A 19,716-nucleotide genomic window follows, 5' to 3' on the forward strand; every position below is an offset into this window, starting at 1 on the left:
TCATACCTAAGACATGATTAACATCTTGAAGATGTATCTAATCAGAGTTATAATGATGCATGATTGTTGTCTTATCAAAATGAGTTATTGGTAATCTTGAGTTGTTAACTGTCACCATCACACGATTTTCTTTATACTATGTCAGATGTTATAGCCTTTAATTATCACATGTCATGTGATGAGAACACCTAGAGTAAAAAATCAATCACTCTTAAATTGATTTGATCTTCAACTATCGTTATCAATGCTAATTCTTTCCCTTTTTTTATGGCAAATGATGCCTCAGCATCCAATTCATCTTCAACCAGCTTTTCTGAACTTGAAATAGCAACATTGTTTTCTGTTGGCTTCTCTTAAACCAATAGTTTTTCTTCATGCGACCACTTTTTCGCAGTGTTTTCAAATCCAGCTCGGTGGTTGACCTGACTCAAGGCTTGGGTCACGAGTTTTTACCGGGACAACCCTTTTTTTTTTTATAAATCAAAACGACATCATTTTGATTAAAAAAAGATAAATAGTCAACGGGTTACAATCGGGTTTTTGATCGGGTCAGCCAGGTTTTTGACTTCCCTTATTTTTTCATAAACCCAGCCTGGTTCTGGCCCCTGGTCCCGGGTTGACCCGCCGAGCTGGATTTTAAAACTATGCTTTTTCCACAACTATAAAATATGTCTTCAAATCTTTTGTTATTGCCATAATTCTTTGAAGCTCCCCTTAATGAAAGCTTCCTTTTGATAATTCTTCTTCTTATCACTATCCTTATTAAATTCACCATTAGTGTGTCAACTGTGGTTTATATCTTTGCGAGTACACTACTGCTTACTTCTATCATTGTTGGTGTAGAGTGTTTCCTCTTCACTCTTCAACGAGACTCCTGCCATTTGCTTTGCCATATTTTCTTGACTTGCAAGAAAATTTTCAAACTCGTTGAGTAGGTCATCTTTGTACTACAATAACAAAACTCTGATATTCAGGTTTCAAACCATGGATGGTTATTCTTTTTATCCTTGTTTCACCAATAGTTGTTTCACGTTCTAATTTGAAAATCTCACAACATGTTGATTTCATCTTATTAAATTACCGAAGAATCATCATGTCTCGTGTCATCAAGAACAAGTCGCTCTCCAGAAGTTGCAATTTGGCATCATTCTTCTTTAAGAAGAGACAAGCAAGGGTGTTCCATACTTCTTTTGGCGTAGTAGCATTCTAGATGTGCTCCAACATATCCTCTTCGATCATGGTTTTCAAGGCAAACATTGCTTTACCGGTTTTAATCTTCCACTTGCATAAATCTTCATTCATTTCTTCGGCTGGATGTGTGTCTTCACTGTCGTTGTCTTTTCTGGCATCATGCATGTTGACCATGTGCTGTAATTCTGATTGTTAAGCTTTTTGATCCCTCCAACAATTTGAAGATCTCTCATATTTGCTGCTGCAAAAACAAGCTACTGTATTAAGTGCTTTGTCTGATGATCTACTATTGTGATGAAAGCCAGCTGTTAAGTGAAGGATCTGCTGCTACTACAGGTGTTGGATGCTGTTGGGAGGACTGCTACAAGCTGCTTCATTTGTTGTTGGAATCAAAAAATAATTGCCTATGATCTACTCACTAGCGCTGCGTCTGCTATTGTGATTTGCTACGGGCTGCTGCTGGCGTGAAATCTTCAAGCTACAACAATATTAATGTACTGCTCCAATCACGTGCTGCTGGACAACTGCTGCTAATTGGTGTTTCTTCTTCAAACAGCTGCTGAGGTCTTATTTGTCCAAGGGAGATGCTGTCCCTGCTAGCTGAAAAAATTCTGATCGTTGCTGGATCGTTTCCTTCACAACGTAGATGTTGCTACGACTTGTGCTATCAAAGACGTTGCTGCTTCGCGTGCGTTTTTTCTTCTTCTTGCAGCTGCATTTGTTTTTTTTGGGAGATTTTCCAAAGACACTGCTGCTAATTCGCGTGTGTCTTTTCTTCTTCGCAACCTATTGGTATTGGTCCTCCTTTTCAACTATAGGATCTGATACCAATTGTTGAACAAAACTCCCATTGGTTTTGCTCTAAAAATACATGGCAGCTAACACTTTCTCTTTATTCCTATGAACCTATATCCTAGTTAATATTGAACTCCAACACCCCAACATGCATGTATATAGACAAGTTTTAAGTCTAAAAATAATCTGGATATGTCAAGGGAGCTTTCTGAAGAAAACGGACATAATTCTTAATCTAATTGTTCGATCAGAATGAAATTTTTCCAAACTCATTCTGCAGACCCGATTCTATAAGGAAACATGGTGATGGCAATGTTCAAGAACAGAAGATACGATTTTGTTTTTCTTTCAATATCTAAGGTTGAAACAAGCTAGGATGCTGAATTTAGATAAGCATTCATAGCCCACATCGCAAGTCATCATAGACAACGAAGTTAAGGAAGAGTTGAGTTGCAGAAACGAAGGGTAAGACAAATAATCATCCCTTCCCTTGCAAGGGAATTTGGAACACCGCTAGTCTATAGAAAGAAATACATACAAGTCAGGGCTCGAAGTTTCTCACATGACTTAGCAGCAGGTGCCATCACACACTCGGTTTTTCATACAATGCGATTCTTTCCTGATCACTCCCTGGATTTTGTTTCTGAAATAAACAGAGAAGAAAAGGATTTGAAGACATTGCATGCCCATATATAAGGCCTTGCTAGTTCCTGGAAGCTGCCAGGATCGTCGCAATCAAACAATAACAAGGTTCTTGGAATATATATAGATAAGCAACAGAAGCAATATCAACACAAATCTTTGAGAAATATAACTGTCATCTAACTCATCTTGCCGGCAGCAAGGGTTGCTTCTCTGTCCTCATACTGGCGAAATCAACATACCTGCAGAGACTACAAGACAGGCCATTCAGCAGGCACTGAATTTTCCACATTATCCATTTGAAAAGCAATAGAAAGATTGAATAGATGAAGGGAGTATAGCTGTGACATAGACGAAAATCAGTTCAAAAGTGGGCAAACCATTAGTCTAACTAGTACCACACCTCTCTTATGGTATAGGGTTTAGATTTCATATTCTCGAAAAGATTAAATAAATTATCAAATCTAGTTAACCATAACTATCTCAATCCAAATGAAGCCTCAAATATAATACTTTTATATTACTTTCTAATAGCTAAAAACTTTTACAAATTCATCCTATTTTATACTTAATTTTCTTAATCACTCAGTCACTATATCTTCGATATCATGTTAAAAAATTATTATTAACCCAAAAGCTATTCATCAAAGAATCCATAGCATGGCAAAGCAAGTGCTAAAAATGGAGAAATTATCATCAACCAAAAACATACACTCTTTGTGTCTTAGAAGTTGACAACTTGATACGACTTTCATAAAGCTAAACAATCTATCAGTGGAGAAAAGCATAAAAAGCAGTAGAAATATAGACCAAGAGAGCAGAAGAGACTAAAAGAACCAGAGCAGTCACAGCATGGACAGTACTCTTACTCCCACAAGACAACAGCCCCAGCCGAATCTGAATCACATTAACCATTGACAGCATCAAAAACACACAACCCATGACCGACCCTATAGCCGATCCCATCATCCCGAACCTCAAAACCTTCAAATTAATGCGTGCTCTAAAAGCGTCATCCACGTCTTTACTGTTCAACAAATTGATAGCCAGTTTCAGGCCTTGTGCAACCAGAGAAGAGAAGAGGAAGAAACTGAAGGACACAACCTCGAAGACTAGTAGATTCTTGGCCATGTCAATGCCTGCATCGCAGGAGATGCGGTTTTCGAGGCTGCGTTGATTTGGGGTTGTAAGGGAGAGACCAACAAAGACAGCGACTGTAAAAAGAGAGTTGACGTTCACTATGCCATCAAGGGCCGTCACATGCACGCTGGTTGTTGAAGAGGCTACTCCTGGACTGGTGTTTTCGCTGTGATACGAGTCTTTTGGACATGGGCTACATCTAGCAAAACAAGACAAAAAACGGGTTATAGAAAGATAGATTAATATCATGAAAGAGCTTAGAAAACCGAGAAGAGAAATATGAGTTCAAGATTAATATATGAAAGCAAGAAAGACAGAGATGATCATGAAGGAAATGAGTAACTCATCCATTGCTTAATAATCCTTGATGCAGCTTGTAACTTTATGTTCCTAATGGAGCTCTGCTTCACTGCTCTTTATGGTTGAGAATGAAATTTCCTTTCCTTTTCTTGTGTTGAACTTTGCTTGTGGGGTATGAGTTTGTTTTCTTCGAGGAGAAAGAGGGAGAGATGCCTTGCTTTTTCTCAGCTTTTTTCTTTCCTTTTCAGTTTTCTTTATGTGAGGTTTTTTCAAAGGTTTAAACGTGTACGAGAAGTGGATACGGATACGAGGAGTCCGCCTGGAAGCACACACGACAAAACAATTAAAAGGATCTGTCTTGATCTTGCGCTGGAGATTGATGATGGCGTTTGTAAATTCAAAATGACTGGATTGCCTGTTTGTTGATCTAGCAAGTTACATGTGTCATGTGGGTTAGGTAGGGTGAAGGATGATTTGTTTCCGCATGCAGCCAAAATTCGAACTAATTCCTTCCTTTCAGAACCTAATAAAGAAAATAAATGCGAAACACTGGGCATGCTTGCGATTTAAGGTACAAGTAAATCCCTGAATAATATTATTTTAATTTTTTTTATAAAATAAAACATCATTTTAAATATAAATTTCTTGAAGTTAACTCAACCGGTCCACTCGAATCTAAATAGATATTCATTTGAATTTAACACATACACTCTAGTTAGAAAGAAACTCAACCTAAATCAAGTTTTAGGATGATTTGGTAGACCTAACCAAGTTTAATAATGATGTAATATTGGTGTCATCTCAAGCAAAATAAATTGAATCAAGATTTTACATTTCGTTTATTTTTACGGTTGGAAAATGTTTTTGAAATAAATTAAGTTTATATTCATCGAATTAGTGTTCTTTGTGTCTTTAGATTAATTTGTTATGCTGATATTAAAATTAATTTTAAAAAATAAAAAAATTTATTATTTCAATATATTTTCAAGTAAAAAATTTGTTTTAAAAAAATAATCACTAATACTATAATATAAAAAAATACTCTTTTCATTGTAATTCCCTCAACTTGTAACGTCATTGAATAATTGACATGGATGATCCACAATGATGATAGTCATCACCATAGTTTTAAAATCCAGTCTGGCCCGGCGGGTCAACCCGGAACCTGGCCAACTCAGGACTGGAATCGGGCTGGGTTGAAAAAAAACTGGAGAAAGAAAAACTTGGTGTGACCCGGCTGACTCGGTGGGTTGACCCGGCAAGACCCGGTTGCAACCTGTTTACTTTTGTTTTTTGTTTTTTACTAAAATAACATCGTTTTGATTTTTTAAAAAAAAAAAATTGACTTGGACGACCCGACGACCCGGTCAAAACCCGAAATCCAGGCTGGGTCTAAAAACTATAGTCATCACAATCTATAAACATTTTCAAACCGAAAAATTACATAAAAGAGTCATATTGTTGACTTTTTTATATATAAATATTTGAAATGGTGTTTGAGAATTTGGTAATAGTTACTTCTTAAAATATTTGTTACTTGAAAATATATTAAAATAATTTTTTTTTTATTTTAAAAAAATATTTTTAACATCAGTATATTAAAATAATTGAAAACATAAAAAGTATTAATTTAAAATAAAAAATAAAAAAATAAAAAATTTCAATTATTTTTAAAACACAAAAAAAAAAAAAATCTCTCGTATATACTAGTAGAGCCTACAAGTTAGCTGGGGTACATGAAGTTACATTTAAAGCAGTGGGACCAGTACAATCAACTTAACTTTATTTGTTCACGTGGTTGGAAAATATTTTAAAAAAATTTTATTTTATTTTTTGAATTATTTTTTTTACGTGTGTGTTAAATTGTTTTGTTATACAGATATAAAAAAAAAAAATTAAAAATAAAAAAATATTAATGTAAAACGGTCTCGTACACCTGTCCTTATGTAATTCCCTCAGTCTTGTAAGATCATTGTATGGTTGACTTGGATGATCCACAACGACAGGCATCACAGTCACAATGTTGACTTTTTAATCCCCACCTTGCAACCTAAAGTCTCGATCAGTAATGCTGACATGGAGCCAACCCAACTGGGCCAAAAGTTGTGATCGTATTTGACTAAAAGGAAAGGAAAATGTTTCGATCTCATCACCAATCAGGCTTCGGCACGTATCAATCTTTAGAGTTACTGTAGTAATAAGTTAGAACAACTATATACACTTCTCCTGATTATGGATGTTCAGAAGACTTATTAGTGACAGATGATCAGGTATTTGAAAAGTTGGCTGAGAACTGAAGAAACAGCTCACTAGGATCAACAGCGTGATTGCTCACCATACTCGGCTTCAGCTTCTTTCGCATTCTCAATTATGTTTCGGACACTTTGCGTAAGGAGGTTTTGTGCCCTTCTACGGGTGCGATTGTTTGTTTTCTAGATAATTTTATAATTGTAATTTAAAAAAAATTAAAAAAAATATATAATTAGATATGATTAGTTAGATTTAAATACGTATTTAGTAAAAATTATGGCTGAGGTTTATGTGCAGTAAAATATATATATATATATATATATATATAGTAGTTGTGTGGTTGTGGTTGCTTTTTAAAGTGTTTTTTATTTGGAAATGCATCAAAATAATTTTTTTTATTTTTTAAAAATTATTTTTGATATCAACGCATTAAAATGATCTGAAAACACAAAAAAAATTATTTTAAAATAAAAAAAATTAAATATTTTTAAAAATATTTTTAAAACGAAAAAACAAATAGAATTTTACAGAAACATGTAAAAGTTACTTTTTAAAAACGGTGTTTCAAACTTTATTTTTTTAGGGAATAACATAATAAAAAGCACAATTTAATATATTATTAAACATTTTATTATATTTTTTGCACCGAAACACAAAAGCTACAACAATCGCAGCACATCTTTCAAAACCAATTCTAGCTGCTGTTTCCACTCTGCCATTTGCTGGTTCGCACGGTGAAGTTCTGCAGATAAGCACTCAGATTTTCTTGTACTTTTCTTAATCACCAAGAGACATTACCTTATAGGATACCCAATTAAAGCCGCTTCATCTGTGTTCTCTCTTTCATTCATCCATGAAAGCATGAAGCCTTTCTCAAGCTACAAAACGACACTTCAAACCTCTCTGTATTTAGGTTTTTAATCAAGATTTGAAAATCTGAATCATGCGAACCACTTCAGGGTTTGGCATTCATTGAATGTTTATATAAATCAAGAAGGACATTGATTTTCAAGGAAAATACGGCAAATAACCATGATATTTATTTGGATGAAATGCAATTAGTCTACAGTATGCCTGGACACCTCGGCGAAGCAAGCCGGCAGGTATCCCCAAAGGATGACGGTGCTGTGTTTCAAGTTTTGTCATAACCCATTCGTCTGCAGATGGGAAAATTATGTGTACTAACCTGTGGTTGTGTCTGAACTGTACCTCAGCGAAGCTCGCAGCAGGTATCCCCGAAGGATGACTGTGCTATGTTTCATGTTTCGTGATAACCTCTCAGACTTCCCTTCGTCACCATAATTATTGCTTTGGCTTCCTTACCTCGAGCCTTTTTATCTTCTTGTTATTTACACGAAAACCTTCCTTCTCACAAAGAAATCAGCAACTAATAACAGAACCATCAGGACCTAAACGATGGAGATTACCACACGGATGATAATTAAGCCTGACTGAATGGCGTGCACATCATAGTATACCATAGCAGCTTCTTCAGATTCAGACCCCATTCCAGACTTCCAGTATATGGTACCACATTTCCACCTCGCTCATGCTCAATTAAATCTCTTCCATCATATAAATCAGTCATCTATCCACCTTGAGCCATACATATTTCCCTTCCTATTGAACTTTTTGTATCATTTTGCTGTCCATTTCTGAATCAGGCTTCACATTAGTAGAATCTGTGATCATTTCATTATCACCACTTGCATTTATAATTTTCAAAGTTCACTGTTCCAAAGGAACATGTACTCATCGTTTTCCAAACTCAAATCCTACATTGAACAACATTACGACGGCGAACATGTTCTTGACTAACACAAACCAAATATTTTTACAAATGGCACATCCAAATAAGGAGAAAACTCTGGTAATCCAAAAAGTCTAGTTATGAGCAATCCTACACAAGAAACCAGGAGGCATGGCTGAAAGTTCAGAATAAAACTCGAACCTGCATCACCCTTTCTCATTCTCAGGAATTATAGTAATCATTAACCAAATAAACTAACATTTTAGGACAAGAATTCTTTTTTTTTTCCTTTCCGGAGGAGGAGGAGAAGAATGAAAAAGTTACAATGCATAATAACATCATTTATAGACCTTTATAATCTTCATCTCACCAATAGTCCCCACAAGAACAAACTCCATTTTCAAAATGGTGAAATCTATTGCGATCCCTCACCACTATTTTTCTCCTTGTAATATTTGAAATGAGCTTGATCGTTAAGTGACAGTCATTGCATACCCTCAAATTTTTCACAACTCTTAATGTAGTCAATGGTTTGGTTGAGATTAGTCCATAACAGATAGCAAGCCTCTCACTATGTATTGCTAAAGCCCATTCTTTTTCTGATTTCTCAATATCATGCAGCACGACCTCTGTTGCTGGAGTATATCCTTCTAATCTTAATATTTGGTTCAACTCCTCCAACTTTTTGTAGATCTTTTCCTTTTGGGGGTGTCTGAGGTCTCCCAGAAGGAACTCGTGAATTTCATTGTTCACTTCAATGGAACTACACCCTGGTTCCTTTTCTATTCCCTCCTCCCTCATATTTGTTCTTACTTCAGCAGCCTCTTTCCATTTCCCTGATGAAGAGTACGCATTTGATAGCAAAATATAAGTTCCAGAATCTGCATTTTTGCAAGCCACCAAACTTTTTGCAACCCGTTCTGCTAATTCCAGGTTTCCGTGAATCTTACAAGCACTTAATAAAGCTCCTAGCATGACATGATCAGGTGCTACTTTCATCATTCTAATAAAACTGTATGCCTCTTCAAGCCGACCTAGGCGACCAAGAAGATCAACCATACACCCATAATGCTCAATTTGTGGTTCAATCCCATAATCTTTAGCCATAGAGTGGAAGATTTCGAATCCCAACTCAGCCAAACCCCCATGACTACAAGCATTCAACACACCAACAAAAGTGACACTACTTGGGGTAAAACCTTGCTTTATCAATCCCCTAAACAACTCAACGGCTTCAACGCTCTTCCCGTGCAGCGCAAACCCCATTATCATAGAATTATAAGTGATGACATTTTTCTCCTTCATTTGTTCAAAAACCCTTTGCGCCTCATCTATATCACCGCACCTGGAATACATATTGATTAAAGCACCCCCAACAAAATGGTTGAGCTCAATGCGATGCTTGTCCATATAAGAGCGCACCCATCTTCCAAGCTGCAAAGCACCCAATTCCGAACAAGCAGATAAAACACAAACGATAGTAACTTCATTAGGCATGACATCCTCCCTTTGCATATTTCTAAACACCTCTAGAGCTCTATTGCTCTCTCCATTCCTAACCAGCCCATCAATCATCGCAGTCCAACAAACCGTATCCTTAATCCTGATCAAACTAAACACACTAGTGGCGTCATGAACCAACCCATGATCAAAGTAATAGTTTATCATGACAGTCGACGCAACAACATCTCTTTCAGGCATTTCATCGAAAACCCGCCTTGCATCTTCAAAAGCTCCGCATTTCCCATAAAGTTCAATTAGTTTAATTCTTATCGATCTATTTGAACTTAAACCCAGTTTCAAGACCTGGGAATGAACCTCTCTACCTTCTTTCAAAGCCAAGTGGCACCCACAAGCTTTTAAAACCGAAGTGACCGCATAGCTATCGGGCACAAGTGATGAATTGATCATTTGATAATATAAATGAATCCCGTCAGTGTAATAGCAAGATAACACCAGCCCATCAATTAAAGCAGTGTAAAGATAGACGTTTGGGTTTTGAGTGTGAGAGAAGATCTTGGACGCGTAACCAATGGAGTTTAGATTGGAGCAAACACGAAGCAGCTCGAACACAACAAAGGGGTCTTGGTGATGGTGGTTCCTTATGATTTTAGCATGGATTGGTGGGATTTCGCTATTGTGTTTGCAATTTTGTAGAAGAGAGATGAAGTGTCTTCTTCTGTTTGGAGTGTTTTTGGGCTTTGTACCTGAGTTTGGCGGCAAAGCTGAGCACCCTGCAACAGGAGATAACATGGAACTGGAATGGTTCATCGGTACCTAGTACTTATCAGACGTTTCGTCTTCTCATTTTCTGGGTGAGCCAGCCATGCCAGTGTGAGACAAGGTTTTTGTAGTTTTGGGTAATAAATTCCAATACTCCAGTGGCTCGGGACTGCTAAATTGTATTGCTGGTTTCGGGTAATATAGCAATGCTCGTCAAACATTATTTAAAATTTAATTCCAAATGACTCCAAACAACATATTAGTATATGTTTAGAAGTGTAATAATATTTTTTTTAGGATTTATACAAAAATAAATAAGAAAAAACATATAAATCATGTTTTTAATGGACAAAACACTACCATTAAATAAGTTGTCCATGAGAAAAACTATCATGTCCGACCACACCACATTCTTAAACATATTTTTATATTAATAGTTAATTGCTCGAAGAAATCAACTTCGAAACCGATTTAAAATGAAAATCAATTTGAAACGGGTTCTAGATCTGCAAATCACCGAATTGCACTATCAAGTTGTGTTTAATAAACATACGTTTTGTTTGCGCTCAGTATCCGCTTCGCTAGATTGGTGAGATGCTTTAACTTTCAACCGCCACCATTCACAACGGTGGAGCAGTTGGATGATTCGAATTTTGTAAGGGAAATGACCGCAAGAATGGAAGCAGTCTTGGGGCTGAGGCAAAACATCAGTGAGAACTGCGTCAAAGCAATGCAGCGCAAGAGATATATAGCAATGCTTGCTTGAGCCATAACTCGTAACCTCAGACAACAGAGTTCGCTTCACAGTCTTCACCAAGAAAATACCCATGCAAAAACATGTCCACGAAATTATCAAATAGTATGCATAGCCCGATGTGATCGTCCCCGGCACAGCAATGCTACCATGTCCAGCAGAAGTGCCTCCCCACCTCCCGGCGAGGGAACTGAAACTTTCAGCAGCATCACTTCGGAAAACCAGCCTACCATTCCTTTAACAAACTGCCATTTTATGGCCTCTGGTGTAAACCTGGCATAAAATTGGAATTGGAAATATGATATACAGTCATGAATATATTGTTGTTAGAGAGCTGTTCTGTAAAGTTTGAGTAAGCCGAAGTTCCTACACTTGCTTCCCATAAAGGCCCAGTGAGATGCCGGCAAGAACAATAAAAATGGTCCTACCAGGTTTTTCCCTAATCGATCAATCAACCCTGATTTTTTACTGGATAAAATTAAGTCAATTTTTTCTTTATTTTTATTGAAACCAACGCAGCCAAAGCTCAGGATCTACGGGGTCCCGATCAACCCACCGGCAGGCCGGGTTTTAAAACAGAGATTCACGTACAAATATGGAATATATTTTTGCAAATGAATAAGATCCCGAGTAAATAAATTTACATTGACAGAGAGAAGTAACAACAAACGGAGCAAAAGGTCGGTTTTTCTCTACTTAACATAGTAAGGAAGGTTAATGACATAGAGAAGGAAATATGCCCAGATGACACCAGAAATTCCACCAAAGAAGAATCCTCCACTGAACTTGGCCCATCCATCCGAAGTTTGCAACTGGTCAGGCTCCTTCTTCCTTCCGGTCAAGGTTAGACCCGGGGCAGTGGATGGCTCTCCTTCAGTGAATGATGCGACTCCATACATGGTCAAGCAAATGCTTAGTATCGCAACTAGACCACCTGCAGCCAAAGATCCAGCTGCACCTGCATACTCTGTGTTCCTCAGTGGACCAGCCTTGACAAATGGTCCTACCAGGAGGAAGCCATGGGCCAGTCCAACCTCGATTCCTCGGAGAAGTGGGCTGACTGCTGTCCTGTAGGCGGGCAGATTTGACAAGTACCATGCAATCAGTGGGCTTGATGTGATGGGAGTCTCAAGGCTTCCAATGAAGGGATCGCCATTGATTGGTTGTACCACTTGGTATGTTGGCTGCAAGATTTGAACAAGGGAAATATTTATCATGATTTCTTGTGAGCTTGTCTAAACAACAACGGTACGCTAGACATGGTCAACAAGAAAGGCAGGCAGGCAAGAAAAACAGAATTTGTCACCTTTTCTGATTGAATGGCTTTGACAGTGAAGCTTCTCTTGCTGGGTGAAACTCTAAATGGAGCTCCAGATATGGCTGTGGGAATGACAAGCCTCCTTGCTAAAGATGAGGCAAAGCTGCTCTTGAGCTGGCTGGCCATTGGAGAAGCAGCAGTAGCCATCTGATGGCCCCTTCTTCTTCCTGTGTTTAAAGAGCTTGGAGAATAGAGCGTACAGTTATGTAAGTAACGAAGGGAAGGAAGGAGTCTGATTTTCTGACTACGCTAAAAGAGTGTCGATTGCTTACAAAGTTGTGGTTGTTGTCGGTGAGGCGTCAAACCTGTTCGATTTCCATTGAAGGGATTTCGTTTGTGACCTTATCCTATCCGCAGTTGCAAAACTTGTTGACATGGTAAGGCCAAGGAGATTGCTGAATTTCTTTTTCTTCCTTTTATTTTTTGGATGGAGGAAATATCTTGGGCACACCTCAACAAAGTCCCTAATGTATTGGGGCAATCTCGATTAGGTCTTCAACAAATTAATGAATTATCATTTAGATTTTTTTGGAAGTTTTGATCAACAAGATTGTTAAGTACTAATGTGATATTCAAATACACACACACTCGTTAGCTATTCAACCCGTGCTCTACTGCAAGTTATAAAATTTTTTTCCAAAAAAATTTTTAGTATGCAAGCTATTTCGATGTGTATTTTTACATGAAAATGATTCAAAGCCTATACAATCATCTAATTAAATAAATCGATAACCATCTATTTAAATAAAACAAAAAAAATCGTTAACAATAACAAAAAAAGAGATCGGAGAAATTAAGAGATAAATACAGATCAAGATATTTAATCACACAAAATGGAACATTCACCGGAATGTGTTTACTGAACTTATTTATTTAAATTAATAAAAGATAAATTCACACCGTAAAAAACTTGTGACCTAAAAGATAAACGCAAATGAAACTGAATGAATAAACTCACACCCTAAAAAAATATTACTTAAGGCTAAACATATCAGAAATATTATTTAAAAAAATAATATTTTTTATTTTGAAAAACAAAGTTCATTTGTATAAAACAAAAAAAAATATAAATGACTTAGAATAATATCTTGAAAAATCAAACACAAACAAAACAATTTTGAAAAACACTTATATTCTAAAAAGACATGCAAAACCCATGACTTATATCATGAGACCAAGATAAATTCATAGAAACAAAATTGAAGAAAACCACAAAACTAATATTAAAAAAAACTAATGCAAAATGATAAGATCGCACGAAATCGAATCCCTAACAAATAAAATATTAAAAGATGAAACCACGAGGAAAAAATCACACAAAACGATCTAAGAAAATTAATGAAAGAACAAACAAGAATTTTCAATTAAGGGTTAAATTTAATTGATAATAGTTTTAACAAAAGAAAAAAAAATCAAAAGAATGAGGGTTAAATTGAAAAAAATAAAACAGTAAAAACTTTGATTGAATGATGAAATTGAAAGCTAAAAAAGCTTTTAACAAAAGAGCCATGAAAAAAAATCAAAAGAATAAGGACTGGAATGAAAAATAAAGCATATCAGAAATTGTAATTGAAGGACTAAATTGAAAATAAAACTTCTATAAAAAATAAAAATAAATAAAAAATTAAAAGAATGAGGACCGAAATTAAAAAAACCAAAAAAAAAGGACAATCATATATTTTACTTGGCAAGAAAGAGAAAAGAAGGAGGGGAAAATGAATGACCACCGATGACAATCCGGACATCAAACGTCGTTACGCTATATCATATGGAAGAAGACATGGTGGTGTATCGAAAAAAATGGCAAAAAGTCAAGTTTGGCCACCAAGTGGTATCACACGCGCCGCTTGAATGGCACGGACGTCACTCATGCGCCAACAATTGTTTTTATTAAAAAGTTAACGTTAAAATAGTAAAACACCTCCATGACCTTGATAATTACCCAAAAAACCATGTACAAGTACAAAAATACTCTCAAATACAAACTTGATTTTTGATCTTTTCTAATGCCGAAATCATACTTTAACTATATATGAATAATGGAAAAACCAAAAAAACTCTTGACCAATAGCCTAATAATTTTTTGACCCTGAAAATAAAAAAGTATTTTTATTGTTTAAAAATTTATGAAAAGTCAAAAAACATTTTGGTCAGCAGATCTAAATTTTGTTAGCTCTGAAAATAAAAAAATATTTTTACTATACAAAAACAGAACCTAGATATTCTTAAACAATCTTTTAATAATCAATTAACTAATGAAATAGACCAAAGCATCCCCACCCCCAAAGCTTTTTTTTTCTTCACTCAAGGGCAAATAAATAATTTCAATATAGCAATGCTCAATAAATTATGTCTATAGATGCAGTGAAAAATCTACGCTGTATATATATAAAGACACGAGGGTTTTATGTTTTATATATATATATATATATATATATATATATATATATAATTTGGTCTCTCACGTCAAGTTCATGAGATTCAAAACAAAGATCTTAGGAAATTAAACAATGTTTTATGGGAAAATAGAATCTAATTGATTAATTCTTATAAAAAAATGAACTTTTTTATTTTTTATTTTTTTCACAGTTTTATGTTTTTTTTATATAGTTTGGTCTATCACATCAATTTTATGAGATGCAAAACAAAGATCTTAGGAAATTAAATAATGTTTTATGGAAAAATAGAATCTGATTGATTAATTCTTATAAAAAAAAATGAACTTAATTATTTTTGTATTTTTTCACATGTGTCTTGTTTTTTCCAATAAAAAATAATGGATAAAAAAAGCATAGATAAAATGGACATTGTAATTTACAATTAAGAAGTATAGATGAAATAAATAAATAAAAAATTCATCGCCACCGACGATGATGGTGATAGAAATACTTGATACACAATAAATAAAAATAATATATCATTTTTTAAGAAAAAACATTTACCTTCTTTATTTTTATTATCATCCCTCTATAGAAATGGAATTAACGTTTAATTTTCGATCACATTCTCACTCTTCATTTTCATTTCGATTTCATTCATTTCAACAAAATACCTATAAAATTAAAATAAATATTTTTTAATTTAAAAACCATAAACTACTTTTTTACCATGATGGGAAGGAAGGTGGTGGCCACGGCGATGGCTGCACCAACAAGGGTGGTGAAGTGATCCTAGCACCTGCTAACAATCGAGAACTTGTGATCCCCTAGCTTTATCAAGAGGTTAGCTGTCATACTCATCCGAGGACTAACTCAAAAAAAAAGCCTACGTCACTAGATCAACAGGTAAATCAATGTCAATCATTTTTGTTTGCATGTTGTGCACGAGAAATATTACCCGGTGAAAGAACCAAAAATGGCAATATGATGCTTTTTACAACCCATATCATTGGTAATGACTCGAGACAATTTCTGAAGCTGCCATGGAAGTATACAGAGGAAGCAGTGGGGGAGAATGTGGTTCAACCTCCCACTCTAATACATACTACTGATATTTCAAACCTATGCCATTGGACAAACAGTAACACAGAGGTCCTATAATCATATCAAATACATGAGGGATCATAGCACATTAACAATAACATAAGAAAAGGAGATATTGGAATCAAAATTCAAATCCCATTGTTGTATCAATATGACACTATCAAAGTGATAAAATTTCTTGGTGCGAGACGATGGAGTGCATAATGAAATGTTGACTTGTCACTGAAGAGGGGGGAAATGGTCTCCTCATGCTTTTACAGAGTACAGAATCAATGGCTGCCAAAATTGAGAAAAAAAAATTAAATGCATTGATAACAATACCAGAAACAAAGAGTTGCCCTCATAGATCTAAAATGAGTTCCAGCCTAAAAGGAGGAGGCAGTTCAAAGCAACGAACTTGCTGCATCAATCTCATGGCTTTGACGGCGTTGGGGAAGATGGAGGTTTCAAATCTGGGTACTGCATAAAAAAAATTAAAAAGAAACATTAGTGATCACTAGAAAGAGTATTGCTTCTAAACGCAAAAGAAGTTGCCTGATGGTTGTGTTGCTTCTTGGCAACATTTGCAGGCATTCTCCACCTGTTTCTTTCACCCTTTTTGAAAGGACAATTGACAACTGTGTCACTGTGGATATGGGCACCACATCAGAATTCATGAGATTTAAATACACTTTTACGAGGTTCAAAATGTGATCAAACTGGAGTGAGACATGGGTTGCTGAATTGCTGTTTTACTAGTATACTATATTTGCCTTGAGTGCTACTCATTTAAAACTATAGAAAGGAAACACCCTATTTAGACATTTGAATTCCCTGCTATTTTGTAAGATCATATTTGTATTAGGTCTGTTTGGATATTGGAACTAGTGTGAAAATTGGCAACAGGAATATCAGATACTTCCTCCTTTACTTTTTTATTTTATTTCATTTTCAAAGCCAAATTCTGATAAAATTTTGTTATTTTTCTCCAATTCTCACTCCAACTACAGTCATACCATGTAATGTATCAAGTCAGGACTCCAGCTAGAAAATCACCATTTATGCTTACAAACCACTGGCTCCAAAACATGATTTACGGATGCTAATTTTTCACTTTAAACAGGGTTGTGATGCTCATCTCATGTTCTTATGCAATCGTACATAAGGGTTAGATAACCTGAAATCAATTTCCACGTGTGTTTGCACATGTGTGTATGTGTGTGTGGGTGAGGGAGGGAGGGAGGGAGGGAGGGAGGGTGTCTTACCTTAGGGTAAGGAGATCTGAAATCGATTTCCACATGAGGTGTGGATGTCATGGGCTTGTTTATATGCCCGTTGTCCACACTTTGGCTTCCTTCCAGAGGGAAACTAGTAGAAGAGGGTATGCCATCCTCACCATCATTTTGCTGAGCAACTCCTCCATTAACTCCAAGTTGTGAAACTTTAGCCTTCTTTTTCTTCTTCTTAGGCTTCATATGTACAGAAGGTGGCAAAAGGGTTTCCTGTATTTCCTATATAAACCAACACAAATCTATGAATAGAAGAACAAGCAATTTCCAAAGGCAGATTTCTCCATCCTTCTCTTCATCTTCTTCCACATAAATAAGGACTACTAAAGAAATACATGCACAGAACAAACATTCACATCTGCTCATACAAAGAAAAAGAAGGCCTTAATACACGCACCATATGCCTTTGTGCACTAAATTAAATGAGAAATCTTTAAGGCTTCACTCTGAGGGAAACAATAAACTGGAATCAAGTATCAGGTTTGCCAGAAAAATGTCATCAAAGGACAGGTTTGTCAAACCTATATACCAAGTGATAAAATTGCTCTCTGTCAAGTGTCAACTCTCTTTTGTTCACCTCACAGGGGCAACCTTTTATGTGGTTCTCAAGTTTTCCAAGTAGGATTCCAACAATAATATGTAAAATTCAAACACCTAATTGTTGTCCGGACAATAAATCCTCAGCAAAATAACAATTGTTTCCTTTTCATGCTCACAGACTACTATTGAATTGGCTGGAAATTGATGCAATAAATTCAATAAGCAAAAAACTCTTGTATCTTAGGTATTTTCCGAGTGCTGTCTCGAAGAGCTGAAAGCTTGTAAATGCCATGCAGATGCATGTAATCCAAGCCAGTCTCTCCAATTGTAGGGAGATAAAGATACAGTGACCCCAATGTCAATCCTAGGTAATGTTTCATAGGCTACAAGAAATCGATAATTACGGGTTAACAGGTAACAAATATAAAATCATCTAAATCTAAATGAAAACAGAGCTCTATGAGCAGAAACTATGATGTAAGCATTCAAAGCTAAAATATAAGAAAACATTAGAGGAAAAAATAACAAAAGAACCATACCAACCAGCCCTTTTTGCCCCTGACACCGCCCCTGATTGCATAAGCCTCTTTGAATCCGTTCTTGAACAGCAACTCAGCCACTCTCATTGAATCACCATCAAAACTACCTTACACGCAAGAAGCGGAAACAAATGACACATTAAAGACATGCTTTATGCAAAAGAAAAAAGAGACTAAATCAGAAACTCCAGTGCTTAGCTCTATAATTCAGTCGACATTCCGAAGAGTAGAATAATAAAGACGCAAAGCAGAATTTAATGCTACACCAATCTTGCCATTGTATCTACATAAAGCAGCAAAATTCAAGTTCAAGTTAAAGAACTACCATGGCATTGATTATAGCACTTACTTGTCCAAAATACACAAGCTGGTATTTGCTGGGTCTTGAAAATTCTTCAAGACATTCTTCACAAACCCGCCTTCATCTCCCTCAGGGAACTCAACCTGAACCACACTCTTATCGAACATCTTCAAATTGGGAGACCCCAGCGCGACCACGCTCCTCCTGTCCCGAATATCCAAAAGCTGGGCATCCGGGTTATCCCGTAGTTTCCTAAATGCATCAATGGCAGAGACAAACTTGTACTTTCTCAAGTACTCTTCAGTAAGAGGTATAACAACAAGCCAAATGAATGTACAGCCAGCAACAAAAAATGGGTTTTTGTTGAAGAAGTCATCAATGGAGACCAAGATTGATTCCAAGTTTATTTTGTCTGAGACTTGCTCAGTTTGGGAGGTTAGAGTTTCAGAAGCTAGGCAAGGAAGAGAAGTGAAGAGCTGAATGGTAGTGAAAGAGAAAGTGGTCTTATTTGACACAAGTGAGAGAGGATTTTGGAGAGAAGACTCTTTGGAAAAAGTAAATTTGCTTAGATGAGAATTGGCTTTGGAGTTGGTAGCAGGTTTTAGGGTTTTAGGGTTGTTTTGGATGGGTGGAGAAGAAGATAGTAAAATGGAAAGAGACTCCATGATCGCCATGAGAGGACAGAGGAAGAGAGATGAGATAAGGGCGATTGCCAATGGATTGGGCCAACAAGGATAAAGGACCGGTGCTACGACTTGAGATTCTGAAATGGGCTGTGGTTGATGGGCTGGACTTGACAATGAACAAATCGACACAACGAACCATGTTCTTAAATCTTGATTGGGTTTTTATAGTGTACCCTTGTATGAGATAAGAGTTTCTTTGGAAATGCGGTAGAATTTGTTTTTTTAAATTTTAAAAAATTTTAATATTAATATTAAAAATATTTTTAAAAATAAAAAATATTATTTTAATATATTTTTAAATAAAAATTATTTTAAATCATAACCACTAGTCAACTACCATAATACTAGAGGGTGCTTAGCAGTGTGGTAACGGTTGCTTTTCAAATAATCTTTTTTGCCGAAATGCATGTCAATGATTTTTTTTATTTAAAAAAAATTATTTTTGATATCAGCACATCAAAACGATCCAAAACGTATAAGTCATATTAAATTTTAACAAAAATAAAATTAAAATTAAAATTTTTAGAAACGCGGTTT

The 19,716-nt window shown here is 35.8% G+C and overlaps 4 protein-coding genes across 5 annotated transcripts; all 4 read right to left on the reverse strand.

Moving 5' to 3' along the window:
* Positions 1 to 969: 969 nt before the first annotated feature.
* On the reverse strand, positions 970 to 4,418 carry LOC7462456 (uncharacterized). Of its 2 annotated transcripts, XM_052450419.1 has the most exons (3): positions 4,112 to 4,418; positions 3,498 to 3,967; positions 970 to 2,879 (listed from the first exon to the last, which is right to left on the reverse strand). In XM_052450419.1, exons 1-3 carry the CDS (start codon positions 4,117 to 4,119, stop codon positions 2,848 to 2,850), a joined length of 510 nt encoding a protein of 169 aa, XP_052306379.1. In that variant the 5' UTR covers positions 4,120 to 4,418; the 3' UTR covers positions 970 to 2,847. The 2 variants fall into 2 exon arrangements, with proteins under 2 accessions (XP_052306379.1, XP_002303022.1); XM_002302986.4 differs by lacking the exon at positions 970 to 2,879 and having other exon boundaries at positions 3,302 to 3,967; positions 4,112 to 4,410.
* A 3,658-nt stretch (positions 4,419 to 8,076) lies between these two features.
* On the reverse strand, positions 8,077 to 10,492 carry LOC7470747 (putative pentatricopeptide repeat-containing protein At5g59200, chloroplastic). Its single transcript, XM_024594797.2, has one exon. It carries the CDS (start codon positions 10,337 to 10,339, stop codon positions 8,435 to 8,437), a length of 1,905 nt encoding a protein of 634 aa, XP_024450565.2. The 5' UTR covers positions 10,340 to 10,492; the 3' UTR covers positions 8,077 to 8,434.
* A 1,135-nt stretch (positions 10,493 to 11,627) lies between these two features.
* On the reverse strand, positions 11,628 to 12,798 carry LOC7471126 (photosystem I reaction center subunit XI, chloroplastic). The gene is made up of 3 exons (XM_002302988.4): positions 12,636 to 12,798; positions 12,352 to 12,544; positions 11,628 to 12,229 (listed from the first exon to the last, which is right to left on the reverse strand). The coding sequence occupies exons 1-3, from the start codon at positions 12,737 to 12,739 to the stop codon at positions 11,738 to 11,740; spliced, it is 789 nt and encodes a 262-aa protein (XP_002303024.4). The 5' UTR covers positions 12,740 to 12,798; the 3' UTR covers positions 11,628 to 11,737.
* A 3,142-nt stretch (positions 12,799 to 15,940) lies between these two features.
* On the reverse strand, positions 15,941 to 19,248 carry LOC7471127 (rhodanese-like domain-containing protein 4A, chloroplastic). The gene is made up of 4 exons (XM_024594438.2): positions 18,542 to 19,248; positions 18,193 to 18,295; positions 17,090 to 17,335; positions 15,941 to 16,304 (listed from the first exon to the last, which is right to left on the reverse strand). The coding sequence occupies exons 1-4, from the start codon at positions 19,165 to 19,167 to the stop codon at positions 16,257 to 16,259; spliced, it is 1,023 nt and encodes a 340-aa protein (XP_024450206.2). The 5' UTR covers positions 19,168 to 19,248; the 3' UTR covers positions 15,941 to 16,256.
* Between the last annotated feature and the right edge of the window lie 468 nt (positions 19,249 to 19,716).

The sequence above is a fragment of the Populus trichocarpa genome, chromosome 2 (assembly GCF_000002775.5).
Source record: "Populus trichocarpa isolate Nisqually-1 chromosome 2, P.trichocarpa_v4.1, whole genome shotgun sequence".
Classification (NCBI taxonomy): Eukaryota; Viridiplantae; Streptophyta; class Magnoliopsida; order Malpighiales; family Salicaceae; genus Populus; species Populus trichocarpa.